The sequence below is a fragment of the Podarcis bocagei genome (assembly GCF_964188305.1).
Source record: "Podarcis bocagei genome assembly, chromosome: 6".
NCBI lineage: Eukaryota > Metazoa > Chordata > Lepidosauria > Squamata > Lacertidae > Podarcis > Podarcis bocagei.
Genome location: NC_138130.1, coordinates 51,437,452 through 51,460,652, shown reverse-complemented (window position 1 = coordinate 51,460,652; position 23,201 = coordinate 51,437,452). Strand labels below are relative to the sequence as shown.

Genomic DNA, 23,201 nt, shown 5'->3' with positions numbered 1-23,201 from the left:
TCCGCAGCACCAGTGGCAACAGAGAGCCCGGCTACCACGTGGACGGCAGGCCCAGCATCCAGTGCCTCCAGCATGGCTTCATCCAGCGCGTCTTCGGAAAGCGGGCAGACCTCTCCTAGCGGAGTGCGGGACACCTCCGTGGAATCCAGCTCAGCCGCCACAGCTCACGTCACCTCTCCACTAGCACCAACGGGGACGCCTTCTGCATCGTTGAGGAGCACTACTCCGAATGCAGCCACCCCGACTGAAGAGACAGCCTCCTCGGAAGCTGCAAGCACTCTGGGCGGCCAGAGCTCTGCAGCGCCAGGCACAAGCGTGGCTGGGACCACCGGTTCCCCTGCTGCGTCCTTCTCCAGAAGCCCAAGTTCTCCACAGGTGGAGGGCTCCACAACCTCTTCCCACATGACGGCTAGTTCTTCCGGGACAGAAAGCGCAGCGGGTCCCAGCACCTCGGCCGGCTTATCAAGTACGGGAACAGGCAAGCTGGAAGTCTCCTCTTTTTCCACGACAGAGTCTGTCATATCATCTGGACCCTCCGGGAGCACGGCATCCTCCAGCTCTGAAGCGCTACCTCAGGGCACGACCACGGAGCAAGTTTCTTCAGAAACATCTCCCGGGATCTCAGGGACAAGTGTGTTCTCGGCCACAACCCACACTGCTGACAACAGCTCCGCAGCACCAGTGGCAACAGAGAGCCCGGCTACCACTTGGACGGCAGGCCCAGCATCCAGTGCCTCCAGCATGGCTTCATCCAGCGCGTCTTCGGAAAGTGGGCAGACCTCTCCTAGCGGAGTGCGGGACACCTCCGTGGAATCCAGCTCAGCCGCCACAGCTCACGTCACCTCTCCACTAGCACCAACGGGGACGCCTTCTGCATCGTTGAGGAGAACCAGTACGAATGCAGCCACCCCGACTGAAGAGACAGCCTCCTCGCAAGCTGCAAGCACTCTGGGCGGCCAGAGCTCTGCAGCGCCAGGCACAAGCGTGGCTGGGACCACCGGTTCCCCTGCTGCGTCCTTCTCCAGAAGCCCAAGTTCTCCACAGGTGGAGGGCTCCGCAACCTCTTCCCACATGACGGCTAGTTCTTCCGGGACAGAAAGCGCAGCGGGTCCCAGCACCTCGGCCGGCTTATCAAGTACGGGAACAGGCAAGCTGGAAGTCTCCTCTTTTTCCACAACAGAGTCTGTCATATCATCTGGACCCTCCGGGAGCACGGCATCCTCCAGCTCTGAAGCGCTACCTCAGCGGACCACCACGGAGCAAGTTTCTTCAGAAACATCTCCCGGGATCTCAGGGACAAGTGTGTTCTCGACCACAACCCACACTGCTGACAACAGCTCCGCAGCACCAGTGGCAACAGAGAGCCCGGCTACCACTTGGACGGCAGGCCCAGCATCCAGTGCCTCCAGCATGGCTTCATCCAGCGCGTCTTCGGAAAGCGGGCAGACCTCTCCTAGCGGAGTATGGGACACCTCCGTGGAATCCAGCTCAGCCGCCACAGCTCACGTCACCTCTCCACTAGCACCAACGGGGACACCTTCTGCATTGTTGAGGAGCACCACTCCGAATGCAGCCACCCCGACTGAAGAGACAGCCTCCTCGGAAGCTGCAAGCACTCTGGGCGGCCAGAGCTCTGCAGCGCCAGGCACAAGCGTGGCTGGGACCACCGGTTCCCCTGCTGCGTCCTTCTCCAGAAGCCCAAGTTCTCCACAGGTGGAGGGCTCCGCAACCTCTTCCCACATGACTGCTAGTTTTTCCTGGACAGAAAGCGCAGTGGGTCCCAGCACCTCGGCCGGCTTATCAAGTACGGGAACAGGCAAGCTGGAAGTCTCCTCTTTTTCCACGACAGAGTCTGTCATATCATCTGGACCCTCCGGGAGCACGGCATCCTCAAGCTCTGAAGCGCTACCTCAGCGGACCACCACGGAGCAAGTTTCTTCAGAAACATCTCCCGGGATCTCAGGGACAAGTGTGTTCTCGGCCACAACCCACACTGCTGACAACAGCTCCGCAGCACCAGTGGCAACAGAGAGCCCGGCTACCACTTGGACGGCAGGCCCAGCATCCAGTGCCTCCAGCATGGCTTCATCCAGCGCGTCTTCGGAAAGCGGGCAGACCTCTCCTAGCGGAGTGCGGGACACCTCCGTGGAATCCAGCTCAGCCGCCACAGCTCACGTCACCTCTCCACTAGCACCAACGGGGACGCCTTCTGCATCGTTGAGGAGAACCAGTACGAATGCAGCCACCCCGACTAAAGAGACAGCCTCCTCGGAAGCTGCAATCACCCTGAGCGGCCAGAGCTCTGCAGCGCCAGCCACAAGCGTGGGTGGGACCACCGGTTCCCCTGCTGCGTCCTTCTCCAGAAGCCCAAGTTCTCCACAGGTGGAGGGCTCCGCAACCTCTTCCCACATGACGGCTAGTTCTTCCGGGACAGAAAGCGCAGCGGGTCCCAGCACCTCGGCCGGCTTATCAAGTACGGGAACAGGCAAGCTGGAAGTCTCCTCTTTTTCCACGACAGAGTCTGTCATATCATCTGGACCCTCCGGGAGCACGGCATCCTCCAGCTCTGAAGCGCTACCTCAGCAGACCACCACGGAGCACGTTTCTTCAGAAACATCTCCTGGGATCTCAGGGGCAAGTGTGTTCTCGGCCACAACCCACACTGCTGACAACATCTCCGCAGCACCAGTGGCAACAGAGAGCCCGGCTACCACTTGGACGGCAGGCCCAGCATCCAGTGCCTCCAGCATGGCTTCATCCAGCGCGTCTTCGGAAAGCGGGCAGACCTCTCCTAGCGGAGTACGGGACACCTCCATGGAATCCAGCTCAGCCGCCACAGCTCACGTCACCTCTCCACTAGCACCAACGGGGACGCCTTCTGCATCGTTGAGGAGCACCACTCCAAATGCAGCCACCCAGACTGAAGAGACAGCCTCCTCGGAAGCTGCAAGCACTCTGGGCGGCCAGAGCTCTGCAGCGCCAGGCAGAAGCGTGGGTGGGACCACCGGTTCCCCTGCTGCGTCCTTCTCCAGAAGCCCAAGTTCTCCACAGGTGGAGGGCTCCGCAACCTCTTCCCACATGACGGCTAGTTCTTCCGGGACAGAAAGCGCAGTGGGTCCCAGCACCTCGGCCGGCTTATCAAGTACGGGAACAGGCAAGCTGGAGGTATCCTCTTTTTCCACGACAGAGTCTGTCATATCATCTGGACCCTCCGGGAGCACGGCATCCTCCAGCTCTGAAGCGCTACCTCAGCGGACCACCACGGAGCACGTTTCTTCAGAAACATCTCCCGGGATCTCAGGGACAAGTGTGTTCTCGGCCACAACCCACACTGCTGACAACAGCTCCGCAGCACCAGTGGCAACAGAGAGCCCGGCTACCACTTGGACGGCAGGCCCAGCATCCAGTGCCTCCAGCATGGCTTCATCCAGCGCGTCTTCGGAAAGCGGGCAGACCTCTCCTAGCGGAGTACGGGACACCTCCGTGGAATCCAGCTCAGCCGCCACAGCTCACGTCACCTCTCCACTAGCACCAACGGGGACACCTTCTGCATTGTTGAGGAGCACCACTCCGAATGCAGCCACCCCGACTGAAGAGACAGCCTCCTCGGAAGCTGCAAGCACTCTGGGCGGCCAGAGCTCTGCAGCGCCAGGCACAAGCGTGGCTGGGACCACCGGTTCCCCTGCTGCGTCCTTCTCCAGAAGCCCAAGTTCTCCACAGGTGGAGGGCTCCGCAACCTCTTCCCACATGACTGCTAGTTTTTCCGGGACAGAAAGCGCAGTGGGTCCCAGCACCTCGGCCGGCTTATCAAGTACGGGAACAGGCAAGCTGGAAGTCTCCTCTTTTTCCACGACAGAGTCTGTCATATCATCTGGACCCTCCGGGAGCACGGCATCCTCAAGCTCTGAAGCGCTACCTCAGCGGACCACCACGGAGCAAGTTTCTTCAGAAACATCTCCCGGGATCTCAGGGACAAGTGTGTTCTCGGCCACAACCCACACTGCTGACAACAGCTCCGCAGCACCAGTGGCAACAGAGAGCCCGGCTACCACTTGGACGGCAGGCCCAGCATCCAGTGCCTCCAGCATGGCTTCATCCAGCGCGTCTTCGGAAAGCGGGCAGACCTCTCCTAGCGGAGTGCGGGACACCTCCGTGGAATCCAGCTCAGCCGCCACAGCTCACGTCACCTCTCCACTAGCACCAACGGGGACGCCTTCTGCATCGTTGAGGAGAACCAGTACGAATGCAGCCACCCCGACTAAAGAGACAGCCTCCTCGGAAGCTGCAATCACCCTGAGCGGCCAGAGCTCTGCAGCGCCAGCCACAAGCGTGGGTGGGACCACCGGTTCCCCTGCTGCGTCCTTCTCCAGAAGCCCAAGTTCTCCACAGGTGGAGGGCTCCGCAACCTCTTCCCACATGACGGCTAGTTCTTCCGGGACAGAAAGCGCAGCTGGTCCCAGCACCTCGGCCGGCTTATCAAGTACGGGAACAGGCAAGCTGGAAGTCTCCTCTTTTTCCACGACAGAGTCTGACATATCATCTGGACCCTCCGGGAGCATGGCATCCTCCAGCTCTGAAGCGCTACCTCAGCGGACCACCACGGAGCACGTTTCTTTAGAAACATCTCCCGTTATCTCAGGGACAAGTGTGTTCTCGGCCACAACCCACACTGCTGACAACAGCTCCGCAGCACCAGTGGCAACAGAGAGCCCGGCTACCACTTGGACGGCAGGCCCAGCATCCAGTGCCTCCAGCATGGCTTCATCCAGCGCGTCTTCGGAAAGCGGGCAGACCTCTCCTAGCGGAGTGCGGGACACCTCCGTGGAATCCAGCTCAGCCGCCGCAGCTCATGTCACCTCTCCACTATCACCAACGGGGATGCCTGCTACATCGTTGAGGAGCACCACCCACACTGCTGACAACAGCTCTGCAGCACCAGTGGCAATAGGGAGCTCGGCTGCCACTCGGCCCAGAGGCCCAGCATCCATTTCCTCTGTTATGGCTTCATCCAGCACATCTTTGGGAAGTGCACAGACCTCCTCTGTATCCTCTCCGCACACTATTAGGAATGATTCTCTCACAGAAAGTACAGCAGTTTCCAGAACCTTGGCCAGAACTTCTCTAAGTGACTTTTCAATGACATCCCATAAGCCAGAGGTATTCTCTTCTGTGAAAACACCCCACCCAGTACCCTCTACCAAAATGCCTGAAGAATGCTGTGAGTGTATTAGATTTTTTTTATAATATTTGATGTTCTTTTTAACTGTGTATCAAATTTGCACTACCATTTTTTGTCTTTACAAATTATATTTTAATTTACAGTACCCCTTAATTTCTTGTCTTTGCCCAATTAGAATATATATTTAAAATTCTTCCCCCCCCTTCATATATAGAAAGATCACTCTTGTTTTCTGCCCCCAGCCCTTATATGGGTCAGACTGCACCATCCTCAGGGAGGCTCTATTTCTTGTCTCACTTTGCATATGCTGTGGAATAGAAGATCCCTGGAGCACAATATTAAATTGGGTGAAGAATGCTTCCTGGTCATGGAATGCTTACTTACTTTCATAGGTGGATGGTAGAAAAATAGTGAAGGAGGGAATGCAATGGAATGGAATGGAATAGTCTACATGGCTCTATTCCTTACCATAATATTTTGTAGTAAGTCCCACATGGGTATGCTATGCTATTTTGTTATTTTACATTGTGAGTGCAGTGTGACATATTGAATAACTTCTATCCAAGAGGAGCAGTACATGTGGTCAACAGTGGGTTCGGCCGCCTGGCAATCCTAAACACACACACACACACACATTTTGCATGCCCTTATAAGAAAAGCCAGAAGCACACACACACATACATACATGCACACACAGACTCACTCAGGTGTGCACACATACAAATGGCTTCTCTTTTCTCCAATCCATGAAAATCTGCTGAGGAGTGGGTTTATCAATCCCTTCCTGCTCCTCAGATGATTGATGTGATGTGTGAAGTTTCAGGGACATCTTTGCAAATCCATCATGGCATTGGCAGAGTGGGTTAAATCTCTACATTCACCTGAGCAGTATGTCACTTTGATGTTTACAGCAACAAAACCAGGGGTTTGGGGGGTGGGAGGGTTAGAAAAAGTTGTTTGAGGGCTTGATTATACCGTTGCTGCAAATTTCCCACCCTCTCATATACATACTGTGATATGGCGCCCCAGAATCTCTTTATATTCCTTATTTTTTCCCCTTCTGGTTTATGTTGTTTTTGGAAGGCTTATTAAAGCTAGAATTTACCATTTATTCACTGGATTTACTTTTTTGAAGTGGGAGTAAGAATTCAACCATAGCAGAAACTCAGCAAAATAACATATTCTCCCCCCCATCATATTTAACATTTTGCGAATATTTCCAGAGTTGTTGAAATGCACCTTTGACATCAGATGTGTATTTTTGTTTTTGTTTTGTTTAGCTGTAGATGCTTTCTACATTCAACTTGAAAAAGTAACCAGCCAAGTGATACAATTCCGTTGGTTTCTTCAGAGTGTGGGAAGGGACAGCCCTTATACCGTGTCTCTCATGGCAGATAACACAGTTATAAATAACACTGTCACAAATGACACCAGGATGGTATTTGGAAACCTTTCTCCAGGTGGTTTGTATACAGTAACTGTGGACGTGTGGAGTTGCAGTAACAAGTTCAGTTCCTCCGTGATGGTTCGGACAGGTATTATCTCAATCATCCATCTACACTTGCTTTATTGTAGTAATGCATACAGTACCAGACAGTATTCTGATACATTTTGCTCAGCACTAGCTTTCATTCAAACAGTGTCCCCAAAGGAAAACCCAAAATATGAATAGGGAATTAATCTCCAGCCATTTGTGAATTTCCCTTTTCTGTCTCTTTGGTGCATTAGGTGGGTTAGCTCATGTAATGGGACAACCCAGGATATCTCTCATTGCTCACCGCTTTCTTCATGGGAATCCCTGACATCCAAATGTTGCACACAGCTTTTGCAAGAAGACTGAGCCTAGTGAGCAAGTTGATGGCTTTTTTGGCTGCTGTGTGAAGCAGTCCTATGCACATAAAGATGCATCATGAGGTGGACTCTTAACTAGCCCTAGATTTTCCCCTGTGAGAAGGAATCTTGAGCATGTGCATCAGAATTTTTATTTTTTTTATTTACATTTTTCTTCCAAGAAGCTTAGAGAGACATAAAGGGTAGGGGTTTGAACGCTGGTCTCCCAGGTCCTAGTTCAACACTCTAAGTACTACACCACCCTGGCTCTCACATTGGACCACTTCCTATGGCTTCTGAATGTATGGCCAACAGGGGGCTGGGGAGGATGGTCTGAAGTTTTCCATATAAGTTTTCTATTTGCAAAATCCTTGATATATGTGGATGTCCATGTACTTTAATATGATGATGATGATGATTAGTAGAGGTATATTATTATTATTACTATTATTATTATTAAAATTTGTATGTCACCCTTCATTCAAAGATCACAGGACAGTTCACAACATAAAAATACAAAACAAAAACATAAAATACATAACAAAACAAAAACAATAGCCCCCTTCCATAATTATATCTCTGTAGTATGGGGATTAACGGCAGGAAAACAAAAGAGGATTTTGCAAGCCTTCACAGTCACCAAGAGACTCATACTTTGAGCCTGGAAGGATAAACACCCACCGCCTATTATGAAATGCCCTGCAGAGTTTACCCGCCCCCGCCCCCCCCCCGCTATATTTGAATATGCTTCTTATCAACTCCATGTGAATATCTGGACATTTGGAGGGCACACATTGATTTCTATGTTTAAATTAAGATGACTGCATTAATGGTTATTGTATTTTAATGTTCTTTCTTAATTAAATGTGTTATAAAAATCAGTTTAAAAAATCCAATGGAGTTTTATGGATAAGGCTTACTCCTAGGTAAGTGGAATAGGTCTGCAGCCTTAAGAAACTAATGTCCCAATACCTTCTGGGCAGGCATTTGGCTTTCCTGGCATATGGAATCTTTTAAAAAGCTATTTTATATGCCATTTCTGTCCTTTTTGGTGCTTTTAATTTATTTGTATTTTCGTATTTTAATACCTGTTGTAAGCAGCCTTGAACATTTTGTTGGGAAGGTAGAATATAAATATTTTAAATAAGTAAGTAAACAGACAAATAATACATCCTATGCATGTTTATTTGGACATAAGTCCCACTATGTTCAATGGAATTTGCTCTCAAGTAAATGTGGAATTTCAGTCTAAATGAGAAAAGATTGTTTCATTTGTTTCACATTGTCCTTAAGGACCTCACAACTAATGAATATTAGTTTATCTATCTGGAACAGCAGCAGCAGCAACAACAACAGCATAAGTATTCTGTACTAAAAATGTTACCTATACTATTAACTAAATGGTTCTCTTATTCCTTATAGAAGGCACAGCCTATCGTGGAACAGCCAGGATTACAAATAAGAAGTACATACCTCAGTTCAGCAACAAATCAAGTACAGAGTTTCAGGAGCTTCAAAAAAATGTCACCGAAGAGGTATCATCCGCAGCATTTAAAAAAATGAAAAGTAATTTGTTAAAAGCACTGAGCATAACCCAAGACAAGCATTTTTAAGCCCCATTGATTTCAATGAAACTGACTTAAAAATGAACTTAATGGTTCTTTAGAATCTAGTGGGACTTAAAATGTTCACATTTGCCTCGACCAGAGTTTGTGCAGGCCAGATGGTGAATTTAGGCCCCATTTCAATAATTCTTTTTTTTTAAAAGATATTTATTAAAGGTTTTAAACAGTGGAACCCATTTCAATAATTCTTACCAATGGGCAGGCCCCCTCAAAATCGCAGGCCCTCTGTTCTGGCCTGGGCTGGAGTATGCCCATATTTTCAGTGCTCTCTTACTGATCCTCAGCAGAGTAACGTTAAATCCCCCTTTCCATGGCACAGCTATGACTATGTGCTTCCCTGAGACTGACGACAGATTGGGCAGACTTGATCCCTTTCAGCCATTTCCTACCACACCCTTGCAATTGCATGGAAGGCAAACTGGGCCCTGCTAGCCTCGCCTCTTCCACCCACATGCAGAGTTGGGGTGAGCTTGCACATATTCAGCCGGCACTCCTTTACATAAGTTATCTCCAGCAGGGCTGGCAGGGACAACATTGACAGACATGGCTCCCCCCTCCACATGATTACCATTTCATGGAAGAGAATGCTTGAAACAAGGTGGTACTTTCTGTCAGCTTCCCAACCTTCTGTCAATCACAATCCTGAGGTAGACCCAGGGAATCGCCACACCCCTCTTAACTGGTTTGGCAGTCTTCTCTTTCCAGAAGATCTCTCCCCTCCTGACTGAAATGAGATCCAAACAGACTGTACCCTCACAGCTTCTCCCTCTCCTTGCTCAAACTCAGCCCTCTAGTTAACTCCTGTCTGAATATTCTCACAAGACACTAAGCACTGTCTTTCTATCTTAAGCTCTGAGACTCCCTTCTCTTGCTGTAGATAATTTTCTCAGAGTGGATGTTATACACACAGAAACAACTCTCAACTCTCCCCCTCGTCTTCTCTCTATCGCCACACTCTCTTAGAAAGGCTCTTTTTATTTTTCCTCCCAAAGTACTGTCTCCACCCACTTCTGGCTCGCTGTCTTGGTAGCCAATCAGAGAGAGGCTGCAGCACTCTGGTGGAGTTCTGAGGTACTGCATCACCAGACTCCGGTCTAGCTCAGCTGTCTGTCACAGCTGTCAATTATAGTTTGTGGCTTTTGGAGGTTGGCTTGGTTTTGTAATGTTATGATCTTTGCTATTTATGGTTATTGTTTTCAATTTCTGGATGTGTAGTAAGTTACCTAGATGCCATTTGGTATTAGATGGCTACAAAGCAAATATTTATTTATTATTATTAGTAGTAGTAGTAGTAGTAGTAATAACAGCAACAACATAATGTCTAATCAGAAGTAAGGGCCAGGAAGCTTGATTTTATGTTTGCTGCCTGAGATAAGGAAGCCTCAGACAACAGGAAAGAAAAAGACGCTTGGGAGGAATCTAGTGGGCTGTGAGAGATGTGGTGTGGGGCTCAGGAGAACAAAAGTCAGCAACTCCTTAGATTCAAGGATGTTGCACCAAGCTGGAGCATCCAGCAGAATCTGGATAATTTTTCAAAAAGTCGAAAAACAAGACAGAGTGGTAAGGAACTTGCAAATTTTAGGTCTGTGTTGAATCTTGGCCCTTCAGACAGTGTTCACATTCAGCCCCTATCACCCCTTATCATGGCCATGCCGTCTGGGGATGATGGAAATTGAAGTCCAACAAACTCCAGATGCCCACCTATGCAATCCATTCTCCGTTGTGAGGCCAGAAAGAATGCCTTTATTTTCTATTCTCGGGTACAAACCTGCCTAAGGCCAGACTTTTGGCTGTTGACAGTCTGAGATCCAACATTTATTGGAAGAAATGATAAACAAATTATTCTGAATATTATGCAAAGCATAGAAAATAATCTCAAACCTGCCACTTTTACAGATAATAAACAACTTGCCACCTTCATTGAGAGCATTAATAGATTCTGGGAAAATGCGTATAACAATAACTGAGATTAGAAATGGCAGTGTGATTGTGACCTTCATCATCGAGATGGTTCCAGATAGAAATATAGCACACAATGAGGTGGAAAGGGCTGTAATCGAAGCCTTAAACAAAAGCAGGCATCTGGATGTAGACCTCACTCGGACTTCCATAGAAGGTATGGTCTTTCTATTATATGGTAGGAACATAGGAAGCTTCCTCATATCAAGTCAGAATATTGGTTCATCTTACTCTGTAGTACCCATACTGACCGACAGGGGCTCTCTAGGGTTCAGACGGGAGCCTATTCCAGGGAGATGCCAGAGACTAAACCTAGGACTGTCTAAACGCAAAACGTGTGCTGCCTATCCCCACTTAGCCATGGCTCTTCAGTCGGTTTATGTGTGATTCAGCCAGTGCAGATGTGCCAAGTCTGCATTGCCTTTCCTGGCCTGCTTCACAGTTAGTCTGTGCTCATACAGTGGACAAGACGTGCTTATTTGAACATTTATATCCTGCCTTTTTAAGCAAATAAAACATCCTATGCGGTTAACAACAGTGGAAAAATAGTAGCAAAAATAGTGATAAAATCATGATGCTACCCCAGAGTGTTTCCCAGAAGCAACTGTTAAATGGGGCTGGGGGACCTGTGGTCCTGCAGATCCTCCTAGACACTAGCTCCCATCAGCCCTAGCAAGTGACAGGCATTAAGAGATCCATTTGGTGGCATAGTTCTGTGCATAGCTGTCAACTTTTCCCTTTTCTTGCAAGGAATCCTATTCGGAATAAGGGAATTTCTCTTAAAAAAAGGAAAACGTTGACAACTATGGTTCTCTGTGTGTAAATAAATTACGGATTATATTGTATGCCAATGAAAGTGCTTTCTCTTTAAAAATGACAGCATGCATATAAGCGATTGTGGTGCCTTTTATGTTGACCTTCGTGCATTAATTTTGTTGCTCTTTTACTGAAATTTGTCATAGTAATCCCTGCCTGTCAGCCAGACAACAATGGCTGTTCTGAATTTGCCTACTGCATCCCCCAAAGCACAAATTATTCATGTGAATGTAAGCCGGGATTTTTGGATCTGAGTCCCCAGGTGCCAGGAAGACAATGCGAAGGTAAGAACGGGGATTTCTTCAGAGGGTCTGCTTATTCAACATTCATCCTGATTTGCTTGCCCAAAGATTACACAATGGCTAGGCTATATCCGGTCTATACTGTATGAGTATTCATTCTGATTTGCTTATGGCACAGCTCTATGCTAATGAACATTCATCCTGTTTGCAGGGTGTTTATGTGTCCCTCATTCAACCTTCATTCACCCCATACTTTTCAATGTATCTCCCTGTCACTTTCCAAACTGGAAAAAGTCCAGATTTTTAAAAAAGTGGATTTGTTGCCCTAGGGGTACAGGGTGCTTTAATTCATTTTAAATACATAAATCTGAAGTTTCAGTATGTGCTTGAATCCCTCCTACAAAATACTGACTGGAGGTTTTTTAAAAAAAATAAATGACAAAGAGGGAAGAAAGTGATGCTGATCTGCCTTGATTCAATAGTAGAGATGAGAAAAGTGCAATTTTAGTGTTGTTGGGATGAAGATGGGACTAAAGGTTGTCTAGCTTCCAGTTTTATTGTGGGCTGGTAGGCTCACTGGGCTGTAAAACTGTATTTGCGGATAGTCTGCATGTGTGCAAACTATCGATTTCAGTGAGAATTGCCTCTAAATAGCAATACACCATCCTGTGTTTTAATCTGTAAAAGCACTGATTCCCAACCCACTTGTTCTGCAGACATGCTTCTTACTTCAAGAGAGCTTTCCCAAAAACAAGTGCTTTGAGGGTCTCCAGTGAAGAGAAAACCGAAGTCTCACTGTGTCCCAACTGCAGAGGGAAAGTGTCTTTCACAGTCAGGCCCATCTAAAGATAGGGGAGGGTTGCAAGAGTTTTGAAAGTTTCCCCTGGAGGATTACGACTACTCTTCCACATGTATAGAACATGAAATTCCTTATTTGCTTCAATGCTAGAATTTATTACTATAGCAGAATATTGCAGTTGTTTCTTACCCCATCCCTCTTCCAGATATAAATGAATGCAAGGAAAATAACGCCTGTTCCAAGTTGGCTGCGTGTGAGAACACTATTGGCAGCTATAAATGTCAATGTTATCCAGGCATAACAGATCTGAATACAAGTAATCCTGGAACAGAGTGTCAAGGTTAGTGAATATGACCTTCCCATGATATGATGATTAAAATTATAAAGCTGTATGGCTAATTAAATGATTAAGGTTTAAGCTTCACTGCTTCATCATGGGATGCACATGTGCACATCTCACTGCTGTCAGGAGTCCCTTTTTTCAAAAGCCCTTTTATTCCTGTTTTTAGCACAATGCAGGCTAAATTTCTCCAGCTGCAGTGGTTCATTCAAGGCGCGTTAGAGTAACATGAAGTGTAATGGAGTGCACGATGAGTTTGTTGTGCAACAGTTTCAGTAGGTCGAGCCATGACTAATTAAAGCTAGTTCAAGGAAGGTCTGTTTGATAGAAAAATCACCCCTGGTGTTGACCTTCATAATGCCAGATAAATGATAGGAGGTACTTCCAAAAGCATACTGTACTCCCTTGTGAATTTGATCCGGATTCTAGCACTTCTTCTGAATCACTAGCACTACTTGCATTTTCCTGAGTTGGCGCCAAGAGGCTATAGCCCCCACTTGACATGTTGCTTAGCTGAAAGGGGTTTCCTGCGTTGAAGTGGCTGGGGGACCATGCTGCTGCCCCTACCCCATATGTCCTCTGAATCTGGATGTCTCAAAAGGGAAACCTATGCATGTAAAGGTTGACAAGTTTAGGCTTTTCTTCTGCAGATGTCCTCTCTTAATGTGTGGACATTGGCGTAGGGAAGCTATACAATGCCAGAGGGAGGGCAATCCTTGGTGTCTCTTCAATTAGTAGAGACGATTTTGCATGAGTACTATGTGAGGGTGGCTATATAGAATTTGTTACGCCAGTACAAACTACTGTCAATGTGGGTTTGGGCTAGTATGCTAAAAGCATATTCCTGTGAGTAGTGATGCTTAGGACAATTGCACATGGATTTCCAGTGACTGCCATGTGTCAAATGTACATACGCATCATCTCTAAATTGCTATTTCCAAAAATGGGTGTATTTGGGTCTGGAATTAGGATATGCAACAAACCTTTTGGTATTACAGTGGTACCTCAGGTTACAGGCGCTTCAGGTTACATACGCTTCAGGTTACAGACTCCGCTAACCCAGAAAAAGTGCTTCAGGTTAAGAACTTTGCTTCAGGATGAGAACAGAAATCGTGCTTCAGCGGCGCGGCGGCAGCAGGAGGCCCCATTAGCTAAAGCGGTGCTTCAGGTTAAGAACAGTTTCAGGTTAAGTACGGACCTCCGGAACGAATTAAGTACTTAACCTGAGGTACCACTGTGTTCTTTGAAATCAGGCAGGGAGTACAACTTTCATAAGCTGCATTTCATATTTTGAAGTTTATATTTCAGTTACGTAAATGGCAGTTCAGCAAGAGGAGGAATCTTATCTTTTACATGATTAATTTGGTTTTGTGCTTCTTTTATAGACCCCATCTTGTGTCTGAACATGCCTAATATTTGCTTGCAATCCACTGTGTGTCTTTCCTTACAACGTGACATCTGTTCAAGTATGTTGTAAATATGTATTATGATTTTTTTTTTAGCCACTGTAAGATTAGATTGCTTAAATACATGACTACAAATGATGTTTTGTAGAGCAGGACTGGGAAACCTGTGAACTTCTAGGTGCCATTTGTCACCAACTCCCATCAGCCCCAGCCAGCATGGCCAATGGCCAGGGAGCCTGGCAGCTATAGACCCACATCCTTTGGGGGGCCATGGGTTCACCATCCCTCCTGAATAAGTTGGGTGCTCTTCTGACAGTTTTACAATGAATTTTTTTCTTAGCAAGTGTTAAGACCATATTTCTTTGAGCACATCAACATTTTTTAGCACATGAGCAAAAATAAAATGTTTATTTATAATTGTTAAGCAGATAAACAAACAGCTCACTTTTCAGTCCTTTTAGCTGGTTCACAACCACCATTAAAAATAATCTAATAAAAACATAAGAATGTATTCTGGAGTTGCATATCCAGTCGTAATATATCTAGACTGGAAGGCTGTTCACGCTGACCTAATAAGCAAGTAACACTAAGTCAAGCCATGGCTTAGTGTCAGTATTTTTTTCTTTTTCTTTCCCAATTTCCTTTTTTAAAAAACTTTTTTTATTCAAAATTAAAACAAAACATATTATCCAGAAACATATCATCCTTATTCCCCCCCATTTTTCCTCCCTCCCCCCACCCTCCTACACAACCCCCCACCCCGACTTCCCTCAGTTCCAGTCTTTGACTTCTGTAAGAATGCTGTTTTCTGCATTGTTACACAGTTGTATAGATCCTCAAACAATTTAGCTGATTATTATCAATAAAAAGTTTGTGAATGTTTATTCAAAGCCAGCCAAGGAGTCCAGTTCGCTTTGTTGCGTCTTCAAATACTTTGTAAAGGGTTCCCATTCATCTTTAAAGTCACAGTTATCCTTGTCCCGTAGCTTATGTGTCAGTTTTGCCAGTTCTGCATAGTCCATCAATTTTTCTTGCCATGATTCTTTAGTTGGGGTTTCTTCAGTCTTCCATCCTTGTGCTATTAAAACTCTTGTGGTCATTGTCACATATATGAAGATGTTTTTCAGCTTTTTTGGCAGATAATAATAATAATAATAATAATAATAATAATAATAATAATAATAATAATAATATCTTAGTGTCAGTATTGAGGGGTTCTCATAGAGATGATTATAGCTGCTGCACTCCCCTGAACCTGCTGATTCTGCCTCAACACAGTTTGGCACAGAGTTACATCCAAACCTGGGGTTGTGGTTTGTCTTGTTCCAGACAGGCATGAGCTGTAGCCAATGAAATATGGAAAACTAGTTCTGAGATGGAACTGATTGAGGTGTTAATTGTGTTGCATTTCTTTTCCAGGCAAACAAGCATTTGCTTGCAGAATTTTATTCAAAAACCAGAGTTTTACACCTGACCTTTATAATCCAGAAAGTGAGATCTATAAGAATATGTCTAACAAAATCAGAACAACTGTGAGTTCTTTAACATTATCCCTTGTTGCAGTCATTATCTTTTGAAGAAGCATTCTCAACACAATGTGCAAATCTATTTCAAACCAGTATACACAACAGCAGCAATAGAATGTGCCCCCCTATCTGAGATTACGAGATTGGGAATATTTAAAATCATACCCTAAAAGCATAACAAACAAAATGCTGCAATATTTAGAACCTTTGGGGATCAGTAAAAAGCACCATGGAATAAAAGTCTCAAACTAGAAAAGCCATAGTAATTAAAAAATAATAATGAGTGTCTATGTCTTTATGCTTCTTGCCCAAGGGTACCCAACCCAAAACCAGCAACATACCCTAATATTTCCAGTCCAGATAGCAAATCCTTATACTTCTACACATGTTGTATGTCTTTCATCAGTGTTGACCTATCCCACAGGACAGTGGTAACTGGGGCTCACTGAGTTCTGTGAACTGGGGTGGGATGGGGGGGGCATGAGCAGAGTGTGACAGGAGTCCAGCAGGAGACCTGGAACCAACAGCGGGAGTGGAATTCTTGGATCTCTATGGGAAGAAGCCTAGAACAAGGTCAGCTTTTAGATTGCTAGATGATTTGCAGTCAGACAGGGGTTCCTGACTCCCACTTGTTTAATCATAGTAATAACAAAAAGGCCCTGCCACTCTACAAACAATTAGGCTATTAGAAACTCTGTTCAGTAGTAACTCAATATAGATTTGTTCTTGCATATGTAGATAATATATACCTGCATATATACGTATATGCAGGAGTGCAGTAGGAAATTGACTACAGTCCCTGAGCCACCATTTCTCATCTGACTTTGGGTAGCAGACCTTGGTACAGTATGGCAAAGAACTGCTGTCACATATGAGCTCTTACATATGAAACTTTAGGCTATTTATTGCACAACATTTTGGAAATGTTAAATATGTTTTGTTTAGACCAATCTCATGGTCTCTTTTATTTGTTCTTTTAAAAGAAGTCCGGTAAAAGTGAAAAGAGTTAACGTTTGGGGGAATGGTGATGGTGTCTTGCCCGTTTCTTACGTATTGACAGTTTGGAATAAATATAAATGTTTTCAGGTTTCTAAAGGAATGATAATGAAGCTTGGAGATGGCAGCTTTAATATTGAAATGGTGGGATACCAAGCTGGAAGTGTGGATGCATATTTCGCATTTCTCCTGCAAGGACAACAGTGGATTGGAACAAAAAATTTCACGGACTATTTAACAGAAGTAGTAACAAAAATGCTTGATAACAAGACTGCTGTAACAGTAACAGGTAATCTTGTTGTTCAGGGCACTACAAATAGCTCTTGATCTAGTCAAAAAGTGCCCACCATGACAAGTTCCATCACGACCTCCCTCCCAAAGGACTGGAAGTTGAATTCCCAGATCAGAGGATGTATTCCCTTTGAGGCCTCCTTCAGATCAGTTCAGCAGCAAGGAGAGAAAGCTTTTCCTGTTTAAAATATTATTTGGGAAGTGTGACTGAGGCTTGGAGGACACGTACTACAAAACATATCTTATCGGGGGCTAGTTTGCCCTATACTTTCAGTGGTGAAGGGGCAATCCCCCGCTCACCCAAGGATCCTTTAAGTGGTGAAGAGGGAGCCCATCTCACCACAGAAAGGAACCTTTGTACCCTTTCATGGGTGTCCTCCAAGGTCAGTTCCACCCAAGCTTTCCACAGCAGAGGGGGAGTCCTCCTTGCCATGGAGTGAATCTTCAGTGGGGCTATAACCAGAACTGGAGGACACACTCCATTGTGTCCTCTGAACCTAGTTCCTCTCCATCCTTTTAGTACAAAGAGGAATCCACCCTTTGTTTCCAAATGGATTGTTTGTGCTGTGGCTGTGTTAAGAAACCAAACTTTGAGGATGCACCCACAGGGCATAGGTCCCTCTTCCTTGCAGGCTCCAAACAGGGTATAAATAAATGCCTCTTAAGCCCTAACTAAAGGGAAGATTCTAAAACTGCCCAGCTCCAGTTGGCCAACAGGTTATACGTGCAAATATTTGCTGGCAACCTGAGAGGGCATACAGGAAGCACAGCTGTCATCCTCAGCTTGTTTGGGGAGTATTTGAGGAAAAGTGTAATGTTTCTTCACTCTCAGGTTGCCTTCATACATCACTCCCACTTTACCAACAGAAGGAGTGGTCTTTGCATTGTTTGATACTACACAAACTGCTGATTCTAAGAAGCAATGGGAAATCCAGGGACTGTAGCTTTCCATGGCTACTTGGATTTTAGTCCATCATTCTCATGTGTACTTGCATTCTTTCTCTATTAGAAGTGAGTCCAGTCATGTGAAGGATCCATCCTTTGTTCAGGGAGATTAGGCAAGAAATAATATCCCATTTTTGTGTACTGCTTCAAATGTCTGGGCATTGTCTTGCTTGCATATTCAAAATCACAAGGTATGCAGGAAGTGGGTTTCCCTCCCCCTTTGGGTAGGATGTCCAGTGGAAGCCAAAGTAAATGTTCAGACCTTTTGAATCCTCAGTACATAAGACAGATTCAGACTTGCACAGGTGTTTACCTAGATAACAGACTGATGACATTAGAATTCCACATGCAAAACCAGCTTTGGCCATTTGCCACATTATGCTGTGCATGTAATTAACAAATGTGGTCCTTCTTTTTCTGTGCTAAATAGGAGGTGAATGGGAGGGAAGAAAATCCCAAGTGGGGGGTTTTAACCTTTTGTCCCTACTGCAATCCTGATCCAGATCAGGCCATCCTACCTGGACAAACAGTAGGTGCAGGAATGGGGCAGAAATCTAGATCAGGACTGTAGCAAGAGCAGTCACCTACTGTTTAGCAAAGAAAATACTGGCAACAATGGATAATTGCATGCTCACTGTAAAATGAAGGACGGGCTGGCAAAACGACCCAAACCTCCCTCCTCACCATCCCAGGTCATGGCAGCAGTGCTATTTGCTGGGGCCGGGGGCAGGTCTGCAGTGGAACATCTCCTTACCACCCACTCCTGGTCACATGTAGCTTAGTTTGGCTGTTTCATGGCAAATTAATTTCCAGAGACTTTGCCGGCTCTGTAGCTTTTCAATAATCCACCAACTTAGAAAAACCTTCCCCAAGCATAGGGCCTAAATGTTGTGCTATCTTTTCCATATACATTGTGGCACATTCAGTTTGATTGAAAGCTGATTACTCTTGTCTATAAGTAGTTTAAAATATCTGCCTGCAAGCCTCATAAAATAAAGTAACACTTGAGGTGTCACAAGTAAAACGTTAGTACAGTGAATGCTCGGGTTGCAAATGTGATCCGTACGGGAGGCACGTTCACAACCCACAGCGCCCGCAACCCGCAGCGCCATCTGCGCACGCGCAGGTCATGATTTGGTGCTTTTGCACATGCACGAGCGCCGAAACCTGGAAGTAACCCGTTCTGGTACTTCCGGGTTCAGCACAGTGCACAACCCGCAAAATGCACAACCTGAAGTGTCTGTAACCCGAGGTATGACTGTATTAACAATGTCTAGTGCTCCCTGAGAAAATTTCCTATGATGCTGTGGAAAAAATAGTATCCAGTGACTTGTGCTAATTTGGGCCAGCCCTACCATGAAGTAATGTGTGGCGGCCACCTATGACAGCTGACTTTCATGAAAGAGCAGCCAACTGTTATTTATTTATTATTGCTTCAAGGGAGAGGCACATGTAGGATTGAATGCCTCAAGTACCAAAAGGACTTGACTGCCTTAGATTCCATACACCTTGACTTTTTGGCATTGGGGCACCGTTTGCTGTTTGGCCTCAGGCAGCAAAATGTCTTGGACCAGCTCTGCTCGTTTCAGCACTAAGCTAATTTTTTGTTTCCACAATATACTTTCAGCAATTGCCACATCCCAGCAAGTGGAAGATCTGAAGCCAACGGAAGACAATTCAGCCTGGAAAACAGGAGTCATTGTCCTTGCAGTGCTCTTTAGCATTGCGCTGATATCTATTGTGCTAATGGTCACAGTATGGCTTTATATGAAGAAAAAAATGGGCAAATATATTATCGAACCTCAAGGACCCATGGGAAAGTTTGCCTTTCAGAACTTGTGAATGTCTCAGTTGCCTCCCAACTGTGGCATATTTTAACTCTGAAGTTTGCATAGTTATTAGAAAACAGACTAACCAGAACAGAAGACGAATGCCAGTAGAATCTGTACGTTATTTACATAAGTCTGACTAGAACTTAGAACTGCTGTGACTCAGTGGAATTCCCCGTGTTTGTTCGAGGGAATAGGGCAAGACCTGAAGAAACAGAACTCAGCGTTGCATCAAAGGGACACTTCATCAGGACTAGAAATCTCACAAGGGACTTCAAGATAAAAGATAATGGATATTTTCAATTATTTCACATTTTCAGACTCGGCTTACTTTTGCATGCAACGGAATCTTCGGGAAATGGTTTTGGACTTGAGACAGCCCAGAATGCCTTTCAGAGGTCCCCCACACAGTGTTTGCATTGAATAACTTGCCATGTACTTTCATTTCTTCTTTCTAGTTCTGCAAAGCAGGAGCAATTCTATTGCGACATGTTGGTGCAAAACCTTGCCATTGTAAACCAAGCTTTAAGCATAAGGGAAAGTACTAGAACGATGAGAAGAGCTTTCGATTCATATTCTATAGGGCTATGCTGTGATTGCTTCTGTGAAAAATCTATGGACCCACACCCCATATTTGCTGGGAAATCATGTCATCCTTATGCTCAGCAGTGGGCTGCATGCATACCTTGCATGTGAAGGTTTTTCCAGACTGTCACTATTTTCAGGTGGCATTCAGTCACACACTGGCAAATTCGGATTGCACATTATAATTGATTGGGATGCCTTGCCCAACAAACCTGGTTTCCCCAAAGACTGGAAAGTGACAGGAAAATGCACTGGGAACACTTGCTTTGATGCAGTGTCATGTAGCCCACTGGTCAGGACCCACTCATGAGCCATGGCCTGATCGAAGGTGGGTTTGCAAGAAGAGCACTACCACCATGCAAGTATATGGCAAAAGATTAAGAAATAGGTCTGTAGATGCATGTTGGGGTTAAAAGTGAAAGGTTGAAGATAGCTAGCTCAAACAAATCAGAATGAATGCTCGTTAAATAGCTGATATAACCTAGCCTCCCCTGAAAATAATCAGGATGAATGCTCAATAAACACATTCCCTGGAAGTGCCACCCGATTCCCTTCTAGGACGGTTGGTGAATACTGTCAGCTTGGGCAGGATTGATCAGATGGAAGGGTATGGCTGGGCTCACCCACTGTGTGTGAGAGAATGTGCCAAGTTAGTTCCCCTACCTGCAAAACAAGGCAGTCAGAGTGGACAGCTCCAGCTATCAGCTTGGTGAGTGATGGATGTGGGCATTCCCATCTCATACGGCATCATTTGTCATGCATGAACCCCAATCAGGAATAAATTGCCAACATCTCCATGGAAGCCTGTGCAGCTAATAGAACTTGAAAATAGGTAAGCAATAGTTCCGATATTCAAATAAACTTAATTATTCCACGATAAATGGAATTAGCAGAGGCAAATGGGCAATATTAATATGCTTGCATTATTTTTAGGCAGTGCGCAAGCTGTGAAAGGTACATTTTTAATCATTTGAACTTTTGAACATAGTTAAATTAGCTCAGCGAACACAGACTTAATTATTGCGCACTGCATATGAAGATTAATAGTAATATATATGGAGGCTGCTTTTTAATGGGATTTGAAAACAGATTGAAGTAAAATAAGCAATGTGCTGCTATATATGCTGCATCAGACTTGAATTTGTACAATAATATTTATTTTGAGCCTACCTGAGACGCATTTCTTTTACATGTTTCTCCAAAAAAATTAAAAAGTTTAGTAAATATAGACTTGCTTGAAACCTGCGTATTGCACATGGAGATTAAAATGTAATGTTAATAGTAATGTTGCTTGTTAAGTATTCTTTGAAACCAGACTGAGGTTAAATTCAGCAAAATACCCTATTTTATAATATACCAAACTTGAATTTGTATAATAATATTTATTTTAAGGCTGCTAGAGACATATTTCTTTTCATGAAACTGTGGCAAATAAATATATTATTTTTACTATAGTGTTTAGTCGGGACTCAATTTTTCACTGTGTAAATGTACATACAAAGACCCATGGTTTTACTATCCTACCTCTATGCCTGAAATATATGGCAGCCTCATTACTTTTTATCAGCTCTTTTAGTAGGAACTCGGGGAAACTGAATTCCCTTGCCTCTTTTAAATTAAATAATTGGGTTGTTTATTTGTCTGGTAATGAACAAAGCTGTGGCCATTTCTAATCCAGATCATTGTCTGCTTGAGTTTATTAATCACTTCTTACATTTAGCCACTGCCCATGTGGGGTGTGTGTGTGTGTGTTTGGCACTGCAACTGGGCTCTCAACAAACAAACAAACAAAAAACTTTGTAGCGAATTCCCCCACCTCCCCCCCAAAAAAACACACTGCTTTTTATCTACCTATAGTAACCAAACAATTAAACCCCTGTGTTGCAAACAATTATCAGAAACATCCAAGGCAATACAATGACCAAGTACAACAATGCAACGTCACTATAAACTCTTTATATAATCTATACAGAACCTTGAACAGTATGAAATATATGAAATATGCACTCTCTGCAAAACCAAATGAACAAAAATATTATAAATTTCTTTAAGTCGCAAAATATGCACTCTTGATGGATTCTCTTGAAAAAATAGAACCAAATAAGTCTTATAAGTCTCTGAAAGTCTTTGTAGACTATGCAATCTCTTTTATGCAAGTCTCTGAAAGAAGCAATGGGTCAGATTCTTATTAGGTGAAAACAAGCCGTAAAGCTTTGTTTTATGACGTCCAACGCTGCCGAAGTGGTCCGCAAACAGACATAGTGAACAGTGATTCCGGATATACCCACTGTTTCGTGGAATTCTTCTTCAGCACAGCAGAAGGATACAGAAATGTTTCATAAACCCATCTAAATGGTGAATGAAATTGTATAACAACAATTGCTTTGGGGCAGTGGTCATAAAGTTATCTACCTATGGCTTGGTTCACATGACACAGGAAGCCAAACTATACATTGTTTTTATTCAGTTTGCTTAGTAAAGTGTTATCAGGACTTTTTTCTCTGGATTCCATCTGTGTTATTTAAGCGACTTTGATAACAATAATAGGATTGGAAACCAGAGATATTCAGGCATACAGCTATTTGGCCAATGGTGACCATCATCCTATATGGATAATATTCTGCGCTTGCAAGATATGATGTAATGAACTAAGATCATCATATCTTTTAATTTATTTTCATTATTTCAATTTGTATACTGCATTTCCGCATAAATGTGCCCTAGTGGCTCAGAACACGACAGCAATAAATTCAAATTGATGCACCATTACAGTAACAGTCTAAATACTAATTCATTTCAAAACATAACAGCTGAAATACATATTTCATTTTGC

The 23,201-nt window shown here is 44.8% G+C and overlaps 1 protein-coding gene across 1 annotated transcript; it reads left to right on the top strand.

Annotated features, from left to right (window-relative positions):
* The first annotated feature begins 4,892 nt into the window (after positions 1-4,892).
* LOC308589810 (uncharacterized protein) lies at positions 4,893-21,822 on the top strand. Its single transcript, XM_081199256.1, has 10 exons — positions 4,893-5,218; positions 6,460-6,714; positions 8,432-8,544; positions 10,531-10,750; positions 11,556-11,693; positions 12,656-12,790; positions 14,176-14,256; positions 15,616-15,728; positions 16,809-17,007; positions 19,582-21,822. Exons 1-10 carry the CDS (start codon positions 4,999-5,001, stop codon positions 19,794-19,796), a joined length of 1,689 nt encoding a protein of 562 aa, XP_081055382.1. The 5' UTR covers positions 4,893-4,998; the 3' UTR covers positions 19,797-21,822.
* The last annotated feature ends 1,379 nt before the right edge of the window (positions 21,823-23,201 follow it).

Excerpts from the sequence above, each read along its gene's own strand:
- LOC308589810 (XM_081199256.1), top strand. The coding sequence starts at position 4,999 with ATGGCTTCATCCAGCACATCTTTGGGAAGTGCACAGACCTCCTCTGTA. Across the intron at positions 5,219-6,459 it reads CAAAATGCCTGAAGAATGCT|CTGTAGATGCTTTCTACATT; the intron begins GTGAGTGTATTA and ends TGTTTTGTTTAG. Across the intron at positions 10,751-11,555 it reads CACTCGGACTTCCATAGAAG|TAATCCCTGCCTGTCAGCCA; the intron begins GTATGGTCTTTC and ends AATTTGTCATAG.